This window comes from Stegodyphus dumicola, chromosome 10 (assembly GCF_044657685.1).
Source record: "Stegodyphus dumicola isolate Sdum_Otavi_A_Nest chromosome 10, ASM4465768v1".
In the NCBI taxonomy this organism is placed as follows: domain Eukaryota; kingdom Metazoa; phylum Arthropoda; class Arachnida; order Araneae; family Eresidae; genus Stegodyphus; species Stegodyphus dumicola.
Window position 1 is genome coordinate 93,186,377 of NC_140777.1, and position 22,802 is coordinate 93,209,178.

At 31.2% G+C, this 22,802-nt stretch overlaps 1 protein-coding gene across 2 annotated transcripts in view; it reads right to left on the reverse strand.

The window, feature by feature from the left end:
• Positions 1–22,802, reverse strand: part of Ddx1 (ATP-dependent RNA helicase Ddx1) — a 193,717-nt gene that overhangs the window by 89,536 nt on the left and 81,379 nt on the right. For both annotated transcript variants that reach the window (XM_035363517.2, XM_085825251.1), the window contains 7 exons: positions 18,831–18,903; positions 18,663–18,739; positions 18,393–18,446; positions 18,251–18,311; positions 14,513–14,571; positions 14,027–14,050; positions 13,771–13,823 (listed from right to left, as the gene is read on the reverse strand). In XM_035363517.2, coding sequence (XP_035219408.2) covers positions 13,771–13,823; positions 14,027–14,050; positions 14,513–14,571; positions 18,251–18,311; positions 18,393–18,446; positions 18,663–18,739; positions 18,831–18,903 — 401 coding nt within the window. The remainder of the gene's footprint in view (positions 1–13,770; positions 13,824–14,026; positions 14,051–14,512; positions 14,572–18,250; positions 18,312–18,392; positions 18,447–18,662; positions 18,740–18,830; positions 18,904–22,802) is intronic.

The following is a 22,802-nucleotide window of genomic DNA, read 5'->3' on the forward strand; positions in this document are numbered from 1 at the left end:
TAAGAGCTCAAGTAATAATCTAAAATGATACCAAAAATTACGATGCTAGAAGCAAAACTTTTGTTTTTCTGATTTTTGTTATAAAATTAGGCTTAGCGATGCAAAACCTCCGTCCTGTACAGTGACTGCCTTCGATTCTCTTCCGTCCCGCACGAGCGTCTTAAACAAAGGTGTGCCGTCGCGAAAAGGATATATATTTTAAGTACGAATGTATGTGTGAATATACATAGACACATATATGCATACACATGTGCATACACTCATATATTTCTGATCTGGTTCTGGTTACAGAACAGTATCCAATTTCAAAAATGTGAAAACATTATTGTATCATCACAAAAACGTGTATAAAATGTGTATATAAACATAGATACATTTATGCAAGTGACGCATTTATGTATGCATATATCTACCTACAAATTTATATGAGTGATAATATGCACATGCATATTTACCTATAACATACGCAGAAATAATAATATACATACACAACTAAATAAATGAAAACATGGAAAAACAATGACATTTATAAACGCACTTTGAAACTCATACTATTCATAAAATCATAAAAATGTCTATAAACTATTATACTGTCTATAAACTATTCCACACAAAGATAGTATCAAACAACTAATCAATAAATACAAAGACCCTCATTATTTTTGGAAAAGGAAACACAAAGTCAAATAAAGTAAAATGAAAAAATAACGCATCACATTAACTAAAAAATAGCAACTTAACGTGCAAAGAAAGTAAATGAAGTGAAATCTTAATACTCCATTCAATAAAAGAAAAAAGCAATTCCTGTAAAAATGGAATTTAAAAAAAGAAAATTATTTATTTATATTATATTCATCACAGGGTGTTAGGGTAGCCCATTGTATATGGCAAAGTACAACAGGTATCTGCTTGAGAATTGGCGTGCTTTTCCCAACGGAAATTGGCTCATATTTATGTTACACATGACAGCAATAAAATTGCTGTTTAAAAATTTAAGGATTATATTTATTTTTAATCAATTTATTCCTTCGTATAAAAATAACGGAAGTAAACAAAATCTCAGTCGTGATCATAACAAAGTCAGACAGGCTTGTTGGTCTGACCTTCAAGGATAGGTTTATAAAGAATGGGGTTAAAGACTAATGGAATCTTTATTAGAAAGTACACTCATGTCCAAAATTATGTTTACATGCATAAATTCACGGATTTCTCAGAGACTAATAATTTAATGAATTTTCGTGGAATCATACATAACATGATGGCACATAAATGCAAAAGAAAAAATTGAAGATTACCTCATATGATATAAAATTGTAGCATGAAACAATAAAAATGGTAATAAAGTGTGACAAAGAGAGTTAACAAAAAAAAGGAATGATTCAGAAAAAGAATTAAGTCTTATGAATTTAATATGGAATATGATCTCCCCTGACTTGTACACACATATCACAACGTGTTTTAAGGCTGGAAATAACGTTGTTAACCACAGTTTGGGGAATTAATCTCCACTCTTCCAGCAATGCCGTCTTCAGAGTATTTACATCTCTAGGAGGAGGATGTATACATGCAATTGCTCTTCCAAGGTAGTCCCATAAGTTCTCTATCGGGTTAAGGTCAGGAGAGTTTGGTGGCCAAGGTATTCGCTTAATGTCTTCCCTTTCAAGGAATTCATCAACGAGGTTTGCTCGATGTGGACGGGCATTATCATCCATAAATAAAAAGTCAGGTCCATATGCACCCCTGAAAAGTCTTACATAAGGATCAAAGCCCTCATCCCGATATATCTGGCCTGTCACAGATCCGCTGCTGAACACATGTAGGGGCGTACGTCCATCGATCATTATTCCACCACATATCATCACACCTCCACTATCGAAACGGTCACGTTCCACAATGTTCGAGGGATCATTTCGTGTTCCTGACTCCCTCCAGATGTAAACACGTTTAGAATCACCAGTTAAACTAAACCGCGACTCATCAGTAAAGAGAACATGGGACCATTGATGTTCAGTCCAGTTTTGATGTTCTTTACACCAATTAAAGCGATCCCTCTTTTTCTGTGAAGACAGTAAAACACATACCCTTGGCTTTCTGGCATAAAGGCCTTTTTCATTAAGTCTTCTGTATATTGTTTGCCGTGATGCAACAGTTCCAGTGGCGGCTGCAAGCTCTGAACTTAACTGGCGAGCAGTAGCCTTTCTGTTACGACGGGCAGTTAATGCCAGATACCGATCTTCAAAAGCAGTTGTCATTCGTTTCCGACCTTGTCCAGGCCTCCTTACAACACTTCCATCATTTTGAAACTGTTTCCATAGCTTAGAGACTGTCTGTCTTGAAATATTCAGACATGTGGCTGTTTCCATGATTGACTGCCCTGCTTCTAAACGGCCGATAATTCGCCACTTTACAGATTCTTCCAAATGATACTTCGAAGCCATAACAAACCGCTTTGAGTCCCTACACACTGAAATCAAACGCTATGTTGCAGAAATTCACTCAAATATTCAGTTTGCGCAAAGCGCTTGATTCACCCTTGGATGACGTAACGCCTAGATTTGCATATCACAAACCGTTTGATTACTTTTGATTGGATAATGCTAATTAGGCTTGGTTTTCACACATTCCCTGAAAATACGGATCACATTGATTCGATATTTCATTGAATATCATCTTTTTTGGGTATGTAAAGATAATTTTGGACATGAGTGTACAAAGGGTGTCATTCGAAATCTTCACACTTATTTTCTGTGTTAATGGATGGGGAGGGCTAGAAACTGCTGTGAAAGTGGAAAAGTATTTCGGGCGGTTCAGCATTTTAAGGATACAGGTTAGCGAAGGGTCTGGATTTCAAAGAGTTAAAAGTCTGCTAATAATCACAATTGAAAATTTAAAGACAGTTTAAAAGAACAAGAATACAAAGAAGAAATCTAGCATTAACTCTTCACATTAATTCTAATGGAAAGCTATTATAAATATGAAAATATCTAGTGACATAGTTCTTTCCATCTTTAGAAACTACTACATTAAAACTTGTTCTTGGTTGAGCATATCCTCATATTGTGCCTAAGCCCAAGGCAAAAAATTATACATATTGAAATATTTATAAAATATATAATCCTGTCACCTATTTATTTAATTAGTGCCTGGCTTACAGTTATAATAATTGATTGCAGAATACTACTAGTTCTCACCATTTTACTGGAGTTAGAATGTACAGCTTGAAATTGTGTACTTCACTTGAAACACAAGGCTGTAGATGACTTAATGATGTCACCTGTCATCTATTTACTGGCAGCAATTGAGAGAAATTAAATTATAAGCATGAAATTTTTTTAAACTGCATAATTCAACATCTTGTAAAGGCAAAAACGAGTACAGTATTTGATTAGGTAACAATCAGTAGACAGACAGACAATATACTGCTGATTTACAAAATTCCAATTAAATCACAAGAGTTTAAAAATAAGGAACACCAGAGTTGGCATCCCATCTTTTCCAGAAGATAGACATTAATGAGCCAAATCTATGCTATATCATAAAGAAAAGTTGCACAGGTGTTTAATATTTGCTATTAAACCATATGCCTATACACAGAAGTCACTGATATTTTGATATTTTTTTAATGTCTGTTTTAGCAAGAATTTTATTTTGCTCTTACTGGCATCTCAAATAACCCCCATTATGGGATTATTTCCTCATGGAGGACATCAATTTTGGTGAACTGCAAAGATTGAAGAAGGACAGTGAGACCCTAGCCTTTGTACTTTTCATGTGTAGTGTGGTTGCACATGATGCCAAAATGTTGATGTCAGTATTAAATAAATGAGAAATGTATACAATTGTGTAGCAAATAAAACAGAATTTGTAGGTGGGAATAGTAGTTTTTTTTTTTTTTTTTTTTTTTTTTTTTTTTTTAACCTTTTAACTGTTATGCCCGAGATTATCTCAGGCACAGCACTGGTGTTCGAAAATGTCCCGCCCGAGTATTTCTCGGGGTAATTTTTTTTTTTTTGAGTGCATCGTATTGTCATTCCCGAATATATATTGGGAGATGTTTATTTCAGCTACATTTGGTTTTTCCAATAAAAAAATTTGACAATTTGTGTACCCAAATCATCAAAATAACTTGACAGTTAAAGGGTTAATGAATGGGAAGTGCAAAAGAAAAATAACTGTATGCTAAGCTAGTGTAGCTGCAAGAAGTCACTGGTAAAGCAGAATAGCTTATATAGGTTCGTGCAAATTGTATCTATCTATTTTGAGTTGGCAACCCTGGCAGAATGCAAGTATGCATGTGTCATGTATCTACAACTGTGGAGAGCAAGGAATTGGCCGATTAGTATATCATAAGAAAAGCTACCAATGCAGATGTAAATTGCAGCAGTGAATACCTTCATTTAGAAAAAGCTGTCACAGATGCTTCCTAGGAATTGTGGCAGAATAGTGAAAATCAACAGAACTGAGGGCAAGATAGCTGAAAGAAACAATTGATTTCCAACATAATGATACAAGTATAACAGTACTTTGATTCTATTCCATAAGACACGTTGAGATATGGAAGCCTTCCTGTATCACTTTCCACAGCACATCCAAGCAGAAGAGGACATTTTTAAGGTTTGCTGATGTCCATATTATTATATCTGCATTAAATACTTATGTTTATACCATTATTTCACAAGCACATAAAGTTGCCAAAAGCACTCACCTCCACTTTTCCTTTCTTTTTAAATTTAAAATTGGCAGATATAATACAGCAAAGCCTTGCAATGTACGAATTTTAAGAAGGCAATTTCACATATATGTGTTATTTCATTTGTTTCCATTTAATTAGTCCAACACTAGAACTTCATTCGTATGCAATTCAACATTTATTTATCACATCAAGTGGCTGCTGGCATCAGCTCTAGCCAGAAGTCATCAACCATTTTGATGCAGTTCCACTGACTGAAAGCACAGCCAAAGAAATTGTACAAATTGTAAACACATTTATTGGCAAAGAAATTTCAGATATGGAACAAGGAGAAGTCAAAGAACCAGTCAAGAAATGATGAACGAAGAAAAAGATAATCTTGTAACTCTGATAGTGAAAGCAATGATAATGAAGGAGATAAAGAACTCTTCACTTGGACGTTAAACAAATCATTAAACAAGGCCCAGAAAGTCTGATTTTGCAATGGAGATTGATCAAAATAAAGAAAGATAATGACACTTTATGAGAGGCATTGAATAACTTTGTTATTTTTACTGCGAAACGTTTTTGCTGTCTTAAAACAAAAATTATCAGTTTTTTAAAAAAAATTGTTGTATCACATATAAATAAATATCCTTTCAATTAACATTTGTTTAAGTTTTTATTTCCCTTTAATTGCAAAAACATTTAGCTTTATTTAAATAATACATATTTTCTTAATCTGAAATATACCTAATAAAACTTTTCCTTGCGATTTTCCCATATGAGCAATATATTAATGGAATAACCCACACATTCGGCAAGGGTTTACTGCAACATTTCCTATCTTGGGTTTCCCGGAACCCTAAGGTTCCGAAAAGCATTGCTAAAAGTTCCACAAGAAATAAGGAAATAACACGCAAGTCAAACATGTGGAAAACAATATTTTTCTGATTTGGTAAACTTAACCAACTTCAGTGGAGAAAGCAGGTGTGACTGTGACAAGAATCTATCCAATGATAATTGAAAAACTGCCTTTGACTGTTCGGCTATGTTCGGTTACACTCGTCACTCATCAACAGTTGTACAAGTTTCTTGGCTACCTGCATTACCAATTCAATTGTTTTAATGAAAGGAGATTAATTTAATTAGCAAATTTCATTAAACTGTACATTGGCATTGCAAGGATATGCATACAACATGAGTCTAAGTAAACATAGCCAAAGGCAGTTTTTCAAATGTTACGTACTAGAAGCTTGTGGGGCTGTGTATGCATTAGTGCTGCAAGAAGTGTAGGAACATGTTGGTTGGTTAAGTAGAGTGTTGTGCAATTTTTTTATTTTACTATTATTTAGTTTATTTTACTATTATTTTTACTACTATTTTATTAGTATTTTATTCAGTTTTGTTTCTCATTTTTAAAATTCTTTTATAGATTTTAACAGTTAAAATGTGGTAATACTTAAAGACAAAAAATACAGATATTTCTAAAGAGATCAGTGATGAAGATTTAGAATCTCATACAAAATTTCAAAAGATTAATAAAGAAAGAGGAACAAAAAAGGTTTGTCGTCACAATGAAAGTTATTTATCAATAGGCTTTACATAGAATGCTGATCCAGAATGTCCTCTTCTATTGTGTCTTCATTGTGGTAAAAAAATTTCAAATATAGCAATGACTCCAACAATATCAAACAGACATTTCATGACAAATAATACATAGCACAAATTATTGCATAAAAAAAGAAAAAGTTACACAATCAGTGAGAATCTGATAATACCCACATGTAAATTTATAGTGGGGAAAATGTTGGAAGAAGATGCAGTGAAGAAATTGAAATTATTTCACTTTCGAACAATTCAATAAGTTGATGAATCAATGATATGTCACATAATATTGAAGAGGTTTTGTGTGATAAACTGAAAAATGGCAATGTTTCAATTCATGTCGATGAGTCAACAGATTTAATCAATATATGTTATGTTCTAGTATTTGTGAAATTTATTAATGACAGAAAAATTCAATAAAACTTCCCCTCCTTTAATGAATTACTTGAGACAAGTAAAATTTCTTCATTTTTTGTTTTTTTCCACATTTGCAAACAACCAACATTTAGTTCTTTCATCAGTAACATAATTTTACCAATGACATCTCATCAAAAAGATCATTTTCGATAACATTATTTTTCGGAAATGGTTACTAATATATTAAAAAGATTTTTAATATATTAGCAATTCCTATAAGTCCCATATACATATTCCCATAAAATCTCCTTTTTTAATGTCACCCAATGAAAGTTTTTAATATCCTCGAATTGAACTGTCCGTTCTTAAAGATGTTCCAAGCAGTTATTATAAAAATTTCTGACTTCTTTCAGAAAATCAGGTCATTTAATATGGCACCTTGTTCTTCCAACCTAGTGATGTCCTTTCGAATATCTAAAGGAATGTAATCATTATCAATTCTTTCTTGCAATTTTGTGTTTAAATTATTGATTTCATTTGACACTTCTGTAATTGAAATTTTGTCCCCTTCAATAATTTTCACAGCATTGTAAAATAATGTAGCTTGGTTGTGGATAAACTGAAGATAAATTTGTGATGTGTCATTTTCAAAAAACAGCTGGAATATTCTTGAACATTTATCTTGTGATAAAAAGTATGATTTTAATGGTATATTTTTAAAATATTTTCTACAGCTGGTAAAAGAGCTAGCCATCATGTTTTGCTGTAACCAATAATTCTTTTATATTCGATTTCTACGCTTTCACAAAAATCCTTCAAACTTTCGACACGCACAGTATATATATATATATATATACGAATGAATTTTTGAAATAATATTTTCAATATCCCCTGGAAGTAAGTCAGATGCTGTTTGAATAGTATTGTGTAGAATGTGCGCTGTCCAACCTACTCGAATAAATTTTTGGTTCAAACATTCGTTAAATTTCATAAAAACGTTATTGACGCCTCTTCTAGCTTTTCCACCAAAATTTGCGTTAGTGTCAAGGCAATAATTTTATTGTTCAAATTATTCTTTTTTAAAATAGTGCTTATTGAATCAAAAATTATTTGTGAAGTTTCACCCGGCAGCCGCCCAGAAGGTATAGTGGTTAGGCAGCCTGACTGTGATACCAAAGGGCCTGGGTTCAAATCCCGAAGAAGGCATGATTGTAACTGTTTGTCCCCTTCATAGGAGGCAATGACGGGCCACCTATTAGGTGTCTCCATAATAAAAAGACCACCACATCTGGCCTTAGTATAGATTAATGGACTTTGTTACAAAACTGTAAATGTTCACAATCTGCCATTGAAAAAAAAAAAAAAAAGTTTCACCGGCATTGAAACAAAATCTAATATTCTAATTTTAATTCCTGTTTCTGGATCAAAAAGTCTAACAATTGTGGAAAATAATTTGAAATCTTTGTGGTTGGAAGCATAATAATATATGATAATAATAATAATGTGCATTTATCTAATTCTTTCTGAAATTATGAAAATGAATATGGTGAAAAAACATTACAAATAATTGCTTCGTTTCTTGTCCTTGTACGTGCAAATTTTTTGTCGTACAATGTTTTGTTTGTTTGCGGTGTACACTCAATTGATCTGACACTTGTTGAAACTCAATTGGTTGTAGTTTATGGTGTGGAAAGCAAATATCCCTTCAGCTAATGCTAGCTATTCCTCCTTTAACAATACATATTCCTTGACGAGATGTAACAACAAAAATCGAACACCACCTAGTAAATGTAACTCGTTACATCACCTAATTTAGTTTACTCAACATGCATTTTATGTGGTTTTTTTTAATTTCTTTATATTCACTATAATAATCAATAAATAATAGGTAATATATTTTACAGTACATTTAAAATAAGAAGTGCAGATGTTTTCTAAAAAGTGCAACATTTTTAAAAATCGGCGAGATGTGGGACAATCCTTCAAAAAGTGGGACTGTCCCACCAAAATCGGGATGAGTGGTCACTTTACTCTAAGAGTAACTGGTCATCACCTCTGCACATAGTACATAAAAAGCCTACTGGCATTAAACCAGTTGGAGATTACAGAGTACTTAATTCAGTTACAGTTTTCGATTCATATCCTATTCCACATATACAAGATTTCGCTCAATCTCTGCATGGCAAAACAGTGTTTTCTAAATTAGACATTGCAAGGGCTTATTATCATATACCCGTCTATGAAAAACACACAACTAAAACAGCGGTAATTACCCCTTTTGGTCGTTTTGAGTTTTCCTTATTTAAATTTTGGACTCAAAAATGCTGCTCAAACATTCCAGCATTTCATGCTAGAAGTGCTATGAGGACTAGATTTTTGTTACACATACTTAGATGACATTCTAATAATCTCAGAAAACGAAACACTTCATAAACAACACATTTCCAAAGTTTGACACAAATTAAACGAATATGGATTTGAGTTAAATACTTCAAAATGTGTTTTTGAAGTCCCTGAAATAGAATTCTTAGACAATTTAATAAACAAGGATGGCACTAAACATTTACCCGAACTGGTGAATGCAATTCTGAACTTCAAAAAATTAGAAACTCTTAAAGACTTGAAGAAGTTCTTAGGCTTACTAAATTTTTGCTGTAGGTATCTGCCATGTACAACACATATTCAAGCACTACTCTGCGAATATTTAAAAGGTTCAAAAAAGAATGACTGGCAAAAAATTCCTTGGTCTTTGCAAACAAGTGAAGCTTTTGAAAATGCTAAACAGTTAGCAAATGCTACATTATTAGCACATCCTTCTACAGGTCGATGTATCTGACTATGTTATTGGCAGATCTCTAAATCAAGTTACTAAAGAAGGGCTCAAACCTCTAGTATTTTTCTCTAGGAAGCTCACAAACACTGAGGCAAAATACAGTGCCTATGATAGAGAGTTATTAGCAATATAACTCATTCATTCGCAAATTTAGATACATCATGTATCTAAATTTGAATTAGATGTATGTATCTAAATTTGAAGGACACAAATTTACAGTATTTAATGACCACAAACCATTAATATTTGCTTTCAAACAAAAACTTGAAAAATGATCCCCACGTCAAACTCATCAGATAGATTTAATTTCTCAATTCACAACTGATATTCAGTACATTAAAAGAACTGACAGTATTGTGGCTGACACATTATCTCGCATTCACAAAATTAAAATCGATGGATCCATTGATTATGAAGAAATTGCTTGAGAACAATCAAGAGATGATGAGTTAAAAGAAATACTTAACACTAACAATTCTTTACAAATGAAAAAGATTAAGCTCCCAAATTCAGAAATAGAATTATATTGTGATATATCTACAGGTATAGCAAGACCTTATATTCCTAAGGCATTTCGAAAACTGTGTTTTAATTGCCTACATAATTTAGCTCATCCAGGCATTTGAACTATGTCAAAAATAGTTCGTAGTCGGTGTATGTGTGGCTAAATATCAACAAAGATGTCACGAACTGGGCAAGACAGTGTATTTCGTGCCAAAAATCTAAAATAAACATACTTCAGCCCCTTTACAACCATTTAGTGAAACTTCTATGTGATTTCAAAATATTCATATAGATCTTATTGGCCCAATTCACCTTCTAGTGGATTCACATATTGCCTAACAGCTATCGACCAGTTTACTAGATGGACAGAAGCTATCCCCATCATCAATATTCAAGCTACAATGGTAAGGAGGCCTTCTATGCCAACTGGATCACCCGCTTTGGTGTACCAGCTACTATTACAATCGATCAAGGCCATTAATGTGAATCTTGTTTATTTAAGGCTCTAACTAAACTCCTAGGCATACAACGAATACACACAACTGCTTATTATCCTCAAAACAATGGCTTAATTGTGGAATTTCACCGTCCTTTTAAAGCTGCATTAATGTGTCGCGACTAAAATGGACAGAAGTTCTACCAACTGTGCTACTTGGTTTGAGAACAGCCCTCAAAAAAACCATCGGCTGCATGCTTGCTGAACTTGTGTACGGAATTACCATTTAACTCTCAGGCAATTTTTTTCAACACATTGAATGTTGCACCTGATCCTGTAGAATACGTCGAACTTCGAAGTTACACGTAGCAACTTAAATCAAATCCAAATGGATCACATACAACAAAAAGCAGGGTTTATTCAAAAAGATTTAAAAATGAGTTAACGTGTTATGTGATACAGTACGACGGCCACTTCGACCAGCATACGACTGCCCTTTTAAAGTTCTAAAACAAGTGAAAAAGTGTTCAAATTATGCATTCATGGAAAAACTTGTTTTGGTCTCAACTGCTCAGGTGAAACCAGCATTTCTGCTGAATACCAACATGGATACTCTCTCTCCTGATACTTTGAAACCTAAATATGCTCATCACGCCAAACCAAATATTCGTCAAACTCGTTCGGGCAGACATGTGCCTTTGCCTGATTTTTACATATCATCACGATGATACTGGAGGGGGAGTATGTGGCAGACCACACAGAGATAAGTAAATCATGTGTGTGGTCCCTGCAATTCACTGCTCCCAGCCTTTACGATGAGTCACACAATATGTTTTTGACATCATTGAGACATAACTTCCTGACTAGTGTCAGGAGATTTTAACATTGTGCACTGTGTCTGTCGTCAAAGCTTCTCAAATTCAAGAGGGGTGACGAACCAATGATTTTTCCTCTGATATCCTTCCAGGTATAACGAATGAGAGGATGTAAAATGCTACTGTTAAATTAAGGAGGTGCGGCTAATTCTGTCTGAAAATTTTCATCATCGGAGTTATATCAGAAGAACACTCCTAAACTTTCGACTAGACAGACCTCTGCGATGCTCCTGAACTCTCGACTAGAGAGAATTTCGTTAGCAGACTTCTCACACTATGAGGACTACAATTCATTTTAATACTTATCTATGCTATTTATGAATTATATATGTGTGTGTGTGTGTGTGTGTATAAACAGCCTCTCGTTATTGTAATAAATATGTTTTGAATTAAAATGCAGGAGAAGTACACAACCTTGCAACCTTACCCAATCATTATAAGGAGTCAGATACACTACCAGCCGCTACTCAACACAGGGTAACCTGACAGTCACTCCCACAGTAATAACCAAAACCCTCCAAAATATACTTATGGAAATATCATGTTATAAAAGGGAATCTGGATATGTTTGAATTACTGGTGGGACTAAAAAGTGAATATAGGTACCAGCAAATTAAAAATTTTATTCTATCCCACGTAAAGAAGCTGTCGAAGAAAACTAATTATTACTTTCCCTCCCTGTCAACAGAACTACATTACTGGGTGAGAAATCCCTCCTCTCACAAAACAAGAACTTCATTTTTGTTTTTTACTAATTTTTTTAATTGTGTCAATTGTCGCAGCAGAACAGGAGATATAGAACTGTCCCCTCCCCCCTTTTTTGTGCAGTGTACATGAAACAACCTGCAGCTCTTGTCAGTATTAGCCTACTGTTACAGGATAATGTTATATCTTACTCTAAACAATGCAGAAAAATTACTATTTCGACATAAAATGCTACAACCTAATAGAATACGAGGCTGGAATCCAAGTCTTTCAGAAAAGATTAAACTTTCTTTCAGCATTTTAAATAGTTTTATTCTTTATCAATGGCTCACCAGTAGTGCAGTTAAGATTTTTAAATATAGAAACTTGACCTGGGTATAGATGTAAAATGCATATGAACCAGTTTCACTCAAACATAAAGTTCTCCACAAAGAAATCCCTCCTTTGAAGCAGATGGCACTTTCTGTTGCTTTGGCATAATCCAAAAAACTAACCTAGTCTTCAACAAATTTGATATTACTGAATTTACACCTTGCAAACTAATTTTCTTTTAACCACTCTTTCTTCTCTCTGGACTTTTTTTTAAATCTATTATAAGAAATTTGAAATGAGGAAAGAATAATTTTTTCCTTTTCATTGTGGAGGTGTCAGTACAGATTTTTCAACACTCTGCTTTTGATATTTTTGTCATTCAGTGCTAATATTTTTTTTTTTTTTTTTTTATTTTTTTTTATTTTAAGTCCAAATTTTTTTCACAAACTACTGTTTTACCTTCAGATCACTTTTACACAATATGATTTTTCATATACAGGACCACACATATAAAAAATGTGAAACAAAATTATTCAAAGGAAAGCATGATTTGGAATTATCAGGACCTTCAGCAATTCTAGATTTGGGAAACTTCATTCTAGATTTGGGATATTTGATCATCAGTTTAAATCTTGTATTATAATATGTAGATAGGTACAATTAAAAGCTAGGCCAGCATCTCTGGACTACCACAGCTGATTAAGGTACTGCTGAACCTACCTACTTGTTAAGCTTCCCGCCCAATTTTAAAGAAGATCATCATGGAAAGTGGTCCCCATCAACTTCTTGAGGGGACGTTTGACTCATTTTGTATTTTGAGTAGCCCCTTGCTGGACAGACATTATACGCTTACAAACATCCATGAGTTCTATAAGTTTCAAACTTAAGCCCTTTGGTACAACAGTAAGCATCATTGGCCACTGGGTGACTAATACATACACATGGCAACACTGCCGTTTCATTTATAGTTTATGTCAGGTAGAAGAATGCTATGCTCCCAACACGACTGCCATCAGAGTTAGTGCAGCCACACCAGGCAGCAGAATTCAGGAGTGACAAAAATTTTAGAATTTTAAAAAAGTACAGAGCAGCAAAAATTATAGATTGAAAATTTTTTAGAATTTTGAAGAAGCAATGAGCAGCAGAATTTAGGGGTGGTAAAATATTTAGAATTTAGGGGAAAACTGCAGAATTGAAAACCTGCAGAGATTGTATGGGGTCACAAATGCTTACCTCTCGTTCTCGTGATTCTGACCAACATCAATACAATGCCTATCAGAGATTTTTTTTATTTATTATTTTTTGGCTGATGATTCAGGTGTCTGGATATTGAACATTTGGATTTCAGATTTCGTACTGTGATATTAAAATATATAACTCCACACTCTTCTTTCATAAAACACACCTAATATTCTTCCTCATAAAACATCCAAAAATACTTTCTCTGAAATCAAGTATTGAAACTACTTACTTAACATTAGGACTATGAAGATGTTTCTTGAAATTCTGTATACATTTCAGAGTCTGAAAAAAAATATCTTTGTGAATATATAAAGAATTAAAAAAAAAAAACAATATTAGAAGAGAACTACAATATTTGCAATAAAAATTTCATATGATTACCAAAAAGTGAAAATTCACAGTTATACTAAAGAAGAATACTTGCTTATACAACACCTTTTAGGCCTTTACAAAATGAAGAAAATTTGAAACGTAATGTTACTTACCTGTTCTGCTAATTCTCTTGATGGCTTAAAAAAAAAAAAAAAAAAAAAATCAGAAATTTTTTATCAAAGTTACATGGCCTATGATTTTGTAAAGTCTGAAACCGTATGCACATATAATTATTTAATGTGAAAATATAATTTGAGCTATGGCAACACATACATAAAAAAATGAAAAATGAAAAAAATAAATTATTATCTAAAAACACTGAATTTTCTGTATTATCTAATGATATATTAAATGAAAAAAAATACTTATTTTAATTTTTACTCATAAATTTAAACAAGAAAAATGAAATTTAAATGTCTTTCTATTTTTTCTAAAAAGCTGTTTTTAATTTACACTCACATACAGCTTGAAAAATATCACATAAAAATTATATTTGCATGGACAACTTTTAGTTAATAACTGGAAATTCATAGTTATCTAAATTTAAAACTATCAAAATATGCTATTTCCAATATATAAAAATAATTCTACTGAATTACCTCTATAATAATTGCTTGAGGTGCATTTTTAATATTTTTTACAGGACCAGATGATTCTCCTAAAAGTAAAAGAATATTAATCAAATCAATGATACATATTATATACAGCCCATTATATTATAATCTATTATAATTGCTTGAGATGCATTTTTTTAAATATTTTTTACAGGACCAGATGATTCTCCTAAAAGTAAAAGAATATTCATTAAATCATATTATCATCAAATCATATCATTAAATTTTGCATAATAGATTATCATAATTAATAAAATGATGTAATATTGATTTAGGGGTAGTTTGAAATAATTTTGCACATTATGGGCTATGTTTTGCAAGATAAAGAAGAAGCATTTTTCATAAATGACTATAAAAACTTTAATTTTGTATATCTATTAAGATGTGTCATGCTACAAAATTACAAGTCTGCAAGTGCACATTATTTGATTCAACCCTATTTTAAAGCTGTGTTAAAAGATATTAAATTATACAATATTTTTGAAACACAAAACATAATAGATAGCAACAAGATAAACAGTAGTTTTACATTACTCAAATAATATATATATTTTCTGATAGATAAAAGAATTTTATTTCCTTTTGACTAACGCTTTAAGCTCACTGGTATGTTTTAGTGATGCTAGCTTAACTGTTTAGACATCACTGCTTTTTTTTTTAATTTCTTACACTATTCTTAAATCCACGGTTTTATTTTTTTCTAAAAAACACCTGGAACATCCAGTGAAAAAAAAAAAAACTGTAAAACACACATTTTTACAGTTTTTTCCCAAAATGTTCCAGGTTTAACATTTGGTTATTGAAATAAATGAAGCCTATTATTATAAAAGTGAACTGATGGTTCAGCAATGTGAACAAAAATTTTGGGCTTAATGCCTTAAGTACACTTGACGACAGAGTTTCATCATGCACTATTTTTGCCTAAGTTATGGATGACAAATCTAATTCATCATTCAAACTAGGATTTACAAAATTAAACATGTATATTCTTGTTCACAGCAAGAGTGATTTGTAACAGTTGTAAGAGGACATTTCCTCCAGTGATTCAGTGAACCTTGTTAGTGACAAACTGGCCCAAAGTATCAGAAATAAGTAATAAATTTTATGAAAGTGTTAACAAAAGTTTTAATGAAAGAGGAGACTTACGATGATGAGAACTGTAGTGAATTTCAAGATGAAAGTTTCAAAGATAATATCAAATTAGAAAAAGATGATGATAATGAAATATTACCAAGATTTCAAAAACAAAACAAATGCTTATCCAGCAGTTATTATGAATGTTCTAGTGAAGATTTCCCAGAGGAACAGATTTGGAAGGAAAATCTTTTGATGTAAAATGATTTTGTGCAATACCTGGGATCATTTCTATATGTCTGTATACACTAGGCTATAATCCTAAGGTTAGTTGTTTCAAAAGATTATTTTCGTTCAATTTATTTTCACTTTGTTTCTTTTCTGAATTTAAATTTGATTTTCAATTCTAATTACTATGTACAGCATATCGCTTAATAAGTTCTCTTGCAAAATCTACAGCCTTTATATAGTATTCCACACATTAAATTAAATCCATTCCAAACACGAAATTTTTTTTTTAATAAATCTGTACTCAAATGATTAATTTTACGCAGGACCACATTTTAAGAAATGCAGCAGTTTGTAACAGTTTCTGCACCTCCAATTTCACCAGCTGATAGTGTTGTTATTTTGCTTTAGTATACTTGCAACAATATCCAACCCATACAAGCACATACCTTACATGCATTTCAGAACACATTCTTTACATTTAACTAATATTTTGTTGATCAGTGTTTACCTGCTTAACAATATAATGTAACTGTAGAGCTACCAGATGTAGAGTTTACCTGTGTTTTGCCTGTCAATAAAGAATGCAAAAATTCAAATGCTATGAAGTATACTAACTGATTAAATCTGTGGCTATGCAATGTCAAACACTGCAAAATATTAGAATGCAGGTCAGAAACTAGTTTGAAGGCAAGCATACCATGAGATAAAGAATAGTCAACTCACGAAACCACCAATAAACAGGTAACTTTTTATAAGGTTACACATAATCAGAAAGTAGATCAGCAAATTCAAGGTTAAAAACATACCTTAGAAAACAACTGTAGCAATAAAAATGGCATAGAGTAAAAATCTAACACAAACTGAAAATTTAAATTTAGATTTTTTTTTTAAATCAAAAGAGTATCCACTAATATTCAGAAGTTATTCAAAGAACTATGATTGTAGATATACAGTAGATGCCAATTAATGTGATCATGATTAACGTTATCATTTGGATACTGATACTGAACCCCCACCAAGTCAATAAATAAGAGATAATGTCATCAAATAAGATCAAACTATATTATAAAAAAAATTGCAAAATGACAGAGAAATGTCCTCATGTGAGGAGTCAAGTTTCCAAATATCTTATTTCCAATTTTAACCAACCATTTAAAATAAGGGAATAGGGAGAAAAAACAACCTGAGTTTGACATAGACTTTGAATAACTCTTGATGTTGAGGGTAATCACAGAGAAAACCCTCTTCTTCAAGAAGAGGGAGGGGATAGATACTTTTCTATTCTGCTTCCTAAAAAAATTAATAAATAAAAAAACCTGAGAGCATATATGCCTTTTAAATTTTCCATTGGCATATTTTCATCCAGTAAATTATAGATGATCTTCAAGCATTTAGATTAGGGATATATCACCAGTTAAATAATTTTCAGAAGCATTATGAACACTTCATAGGCAAACTTTTGCACATTCCTAATTAACATTTTATAAGAGTATTTATTGGTACACTTCTAGTTACATTTGTATGAAATTAGTTTAATTCTATTGCTGTTCTGAGTAATATTTTTTAATCAGTTAATGTTATCAAAACAGCGTAAACAAATGTGATCACATTAAGCAGTGTCTATGGTAAAACACCAGATTTAGCTGAGTTAATGTCTAAACTTATTGTGTACAAAAATGTTAAAAAGGGGGAAAATTAATAACAGGAAATTAAAGTTTCATAAACTGAAAAATTATATATTTCAACATAAAAATGAAAATTAAAAAAAAAAAAATTTTAATTAAGAAGTAAGTTTTAGTACTTGAAGAGATTCAAAATGTTTCTTTTCCAAGTTTCAAACTATTTACACACATTAAATTCTTTAAAACATATCCTTTCTATTATTGTAAGACATGTTGGCTTTAGGCTCCTAATTTTTTTCTTTACTGTATTTCATATAAAATTTAAATAAAACATGAAAAACAACTTTTTTCTAGCATTGTACATAAGATATGCATATTTCTTAACATTATGCTTTTGTAAAATTTGGTTTTAAATTCTTTGTTTCAGAGAAAAGTATTTGGTACCAATTTAATGTTAAGAATCCATTTTGACTTAAGTCAAAATTTAATTAAATAATATGAACAGAACTCTGATATTTTATGATAATTGAGAAGAATTTGGTGCATTAGAATGCTGAAATCACAAGAACAATATTTTTTTTTTTTTTTTTTTTTTTAAACTTTCAGCTAATTTATAAGCTTCTTACTCTGGCAGTTTTAAGCATTTCCCCCCCCCCCAGTTCGATTTGAGTAATCTGACAATAAATTTTTTCATTATGAAGATTTTTAGTAATTCCTTGAATTTGATCATAACATCCTACATAAACAATTGCTTCATTTATAAAACAGAAAATAGAACCAAATTTTTATATTTTACCTGTGACTGTTGAATTCACAGTACATTCTTTAGAAGCTGAGCATACTGCAACATAGCCATCCTAAAATACAAGAACCATATTCTATAACTTGATTAAATAATTACAAGAGAATAAATTGAGAACATAAGAAGTACCATTTACCTCTGGTGGATACTTGAAGGAAGTTTCACCAAAGTTAAATTCCATCTCAGCATTCTAAAATAGAAATTTTTGATGAACATATAAAAAATAAAGTGACTAGGTGATGTTTTTAAAACACTAATATATATCTAACAAAGTATATGGAATAAAATTTTACAATATTCAGAACAGTGGATAAAATTCAACTTGTAAGCATGTCATGTCTATCAAACAGAAAAGAGATATGAGAAATATGAGAAAGTAACAAGTTTAATAAATTTTACAGCTTACCTTTAAAACAACAGCAGGAAAGAATGCAGATCTACGTAAATTATCAGGAATTTTGAAAGCATCGCCCAAATCGACACCTAAATTTTTTATTAATATTAATATTAATATTTTCTTAAACATTCAATAATATGATTATGTCAAAAGTAAAATATAATTAAAAATTCTTACCATTTTTTGAAAATTTAATAATCATGTTATCAAGATTCAAAAAGCAACCAATAACATCATGCATTCCAAATGGCTAAAATAAAATCAAAAAAAAAAAAAAAAAAAAAAAGCAAATAATACATATGCACATAAAATGAATACTATGTAAAATCCATAAATTTAAAAGAAAGAATCAGTTCAAATGATGTGAATAGAAGCAGTCATCTCAAAACACAGAATGTGGACCAAACATTTTTCTTCCAGTAAAATCAAATTTTCATCAGCAAAATTAAAAGTACTTTAATTAAAATTTTGCTTATTAAATATTTATCAAAACATACATTAATAATAATAATACGGAGGAAAAAAATAAAAATATATATTTATTTCCTATCTAAATCTAAAGTTTGGTACCAGCATGATATTTTTTGTTGGTTATAGTTTGCGATTCAAACGTACTGACAGCTAAATATTAATATTTTAGACTGAAATTTATTTGAAATAAATCTAATATGTTTTAATAACTTGAGAGTATCTTTAATTTATTTAATTTTTCTTTAACACTTAAATTAAAATACATATGTTTTGATATACATGTATACAAATACAAATGTATATTATGTACATAAATACAAAATGTGTTTGCATAATATTTGTGCATTGGAGATAATTACTAGATACTATCTTTTTCATGGATAGTAGATGCTGTTCAGTCAGTTGGGTTTCTTTTCTTATGACAGTGAAAAAAGGCAGTTCCCATATAAATGGGCATTACACAAACAAAGCCATTATTATGAATAATTCTTAACTAAGAAAACTTATTTTTTAACAAGTATAGATAAATGTTAATTAAATCTGTATCTTCAAATTTCTGAATAAGATTTACAGCCCACTGTAAATTAATTAGCTTAATTTTTCTGGTGCATTATTCATGCTCGTTTTTAATGACAACAAATATAATGTAAACTCAGACCTTCAAATAATTAAAATCTTGAAATATTTACAACAAATAACATAATTGAAATGTATCTGTGGGCCACTAGTTTGAGACCACCGACATACAGCATTTTGATAACTCTTTCAGGGTTCATACACATTTCTGCACACGGAAATTAAGTACTTTTAAAGACTTTTAAGGACCATTAATGAAAAAAAAAAAAAGGACCTATGAGCAAATGGGAACTGAATAAATTCAATTAAAAATATTATCTATGCCTGAATTTCCCTCTTGTAATACCATCCTAAAAATAAAATAGATCCCTTAGTATGCATTATTACTAAACATGAATTAATTAACATAATTATTATTAAATTTGAGAATAAAATAAACTTTATGCAATTTATCAAGTAGCATTAAATATTTTACACTTATAATAGTTGGACATATTTGAAAGAAGATAAGTGACATTTACGTTTTACTAACAGTTAGCTTTATGTTGATTTTTTTTAATGCCTCATTTTGTCACATACTTTGTCAGTCTACTTGGTTTCGTAAATAGCAGGTACATTTTGTCAAACGGCATAAGTTAAAATAAAAGGTAAGATCATAATATACATGATTCATAACAAAAGACTGAATGTAGTCACCGCTGCTGCTAATCTAGAGAGAGACCTGCTGATTCGAACAAACCTGAAAGGCCTGATGTAGGCACAGTTGGCAAGTGTTGAAAGTCAGTCAGGCCCTTTTTGATGCAGTTAGTGTTGTAGCTTCATGTAGAGTTTGCGGGGTTGTAACCCAGTTAATATATTTTAAGGTTCCAATAAGCCATTAAAGCACCAAAGGTGATAAGTTGTTTCGTATTAAGTCTCACTAGATGCAAAGAATAAGTTTTACTTGAAGTTTTACATTTTTGTATTTTATCTTGTGACCAGATTGGATTGAATTTGATTATTTAACTATGACAAAGCACACGAGGGCTATCTGCCTAAAGAGATGGATACCTTCGTGGTGGACTTTCTAAGGGAAACTGGCTCACATACACGTTACACATGGGGAAAACCACGAAAACGCCCATGCAGCCAGCCCGTTCGTGGGATTCAAACCTCGGACTGAATTACCAGTGTTCAGCGTCTTTACCGCTCGGTCGCATATGGACCTGACCACAGTGAGTATTAATGAAAGGCAATAACTCGCTTTAATATGTAGAGAAAATTTTTAAGGGTAAGCAGTTAGTTATCAATAATTAAATTAGGTAGGTTAATAACCTTAGTCATTATGGATTTACATGGCCACTATTAAATTTTATTTTTTAACAATATTTGTTAAAAAAGCCCTATTAAAATCAAAATCTAATAAATTTTCACAGTTTAAAATACATGTAATTTACGACACTGATTCTTAAACGATATTAGGATAATTACACATTAAAAGCTATAACAACACAACAAAATATTTATTCGTCATTTTAATTTAATAATTAATTTTAAGCCTTCCCAGACATTTTGGCTAGTTTATATCGATTTTCTTCTCTTTAAGCATCTTTTCCAACAATTAGAGATTTGTCTCAATATGAAAAAATCAATGCTCTTGCTAGTTTCTGCGTGCTTTATCTTCTCACTTGTCAACCTCTCCACAATGCACCTATGAGGGCTTACTTGATCTGGTAAAAGTTAAATAGTTCAAAACCCCCACAGACGTGAAGCATATTATCGCTATGTCTCAAAGTAACTACAATATCAGACAAAGGTTTAAATGAGCCCCTTATTTAAAAGGAACTTAAAATATAAAGGCATGTTCTGATGCTAACAAAATCAATTACAGCTCACGGTGACATAATTAAACAAGAACAGTCAAATTCAAACTAAAAATGTGGACTAGTGGTCAAAGATTATACAATTTAGTTTTAATTTAATCTGGCTCAGTAACTCTATCATATGAGGAAATAGAAATGGGAAATTATAGTAAAGGCTGAAATCCTAAATAATTGGATAATTTATATAATAATAACTGCACATATCTTTGAAGAATAATTTTCTTTATGTATTCATTTCTTTCTTCAACGCATTTCCTTTTCATTTTAGAATTTTTTGATTTAATTAAGGATTTCTGTTATTCTAAAAAACACTAAATGCATTTAAAATGTACAGAAAAAGCGGCTAATTTTATTTCTTTAGTAATATGAATATTCAGAAGAAATATGAAATATATATGGTAAAGGCCAGTTACAGAGCTGATGTAACAGAAATTTTAGAATTCAATGACACACCGAACAACAAAATCTATAAATGGCAAAACTTTTAGAATTTAGAGCTGGCATTGGATGCATTTAGAAAGGCACTAAGCAACAGAATTTAGGATCCACAAAGATTGCATCAAGTGGAAAAATGCCTAGAGCCAGCTATGAGTATGGTGCATTAAGAAATATTAGATTAATCTTTTAAATTGGAAGTTTCCACTTTCTTTATTACTAAAAAATATCTCTTTCTATAATGCCTGCCCATGTGATAAGATTAGAAGCATTTCTGATATTTTCCATGCTTGTGTCTACTGAAAAGTAGAGAAAATAAAGGGAAGATAAACATGTTAAGATTCTAGTATCAGAAGTAAAACATTCAAATATTATGTTTTCATTGTTCTTCCAGACATTCTCCAAAAGTAAGAAATTCATTGCAAACTTTCTGTAAAATACATCCATTATGTGTTGATACCATGGAGACATTTTTCATTTTGTCACATATTTCTCGAATCTTCTAGAATCATGGGTCTACAAACCTTGCCTTCAAATTATTCTAAACTTTCCAAGCTGCAATTTCTAAAATCCTTAAGAAAAATTATCCCTAACAATTTTGTAACAGCAAAAGGTCAGAAATAGTTTGGGAAAAAAAAAAAAAAAAAAAAAAAAAAAGGAGGGAAAAAGTGTAAAATTAATTTTATAGAGAAAACTGATGCATATTCTAAGAACTCTGAGGCAATTACATGGAAAAAAATTCTTACCATGAAAAACTTAAAAAGAAGACATTTATAATTAATTACATAGCTAATTTTACTTTTGC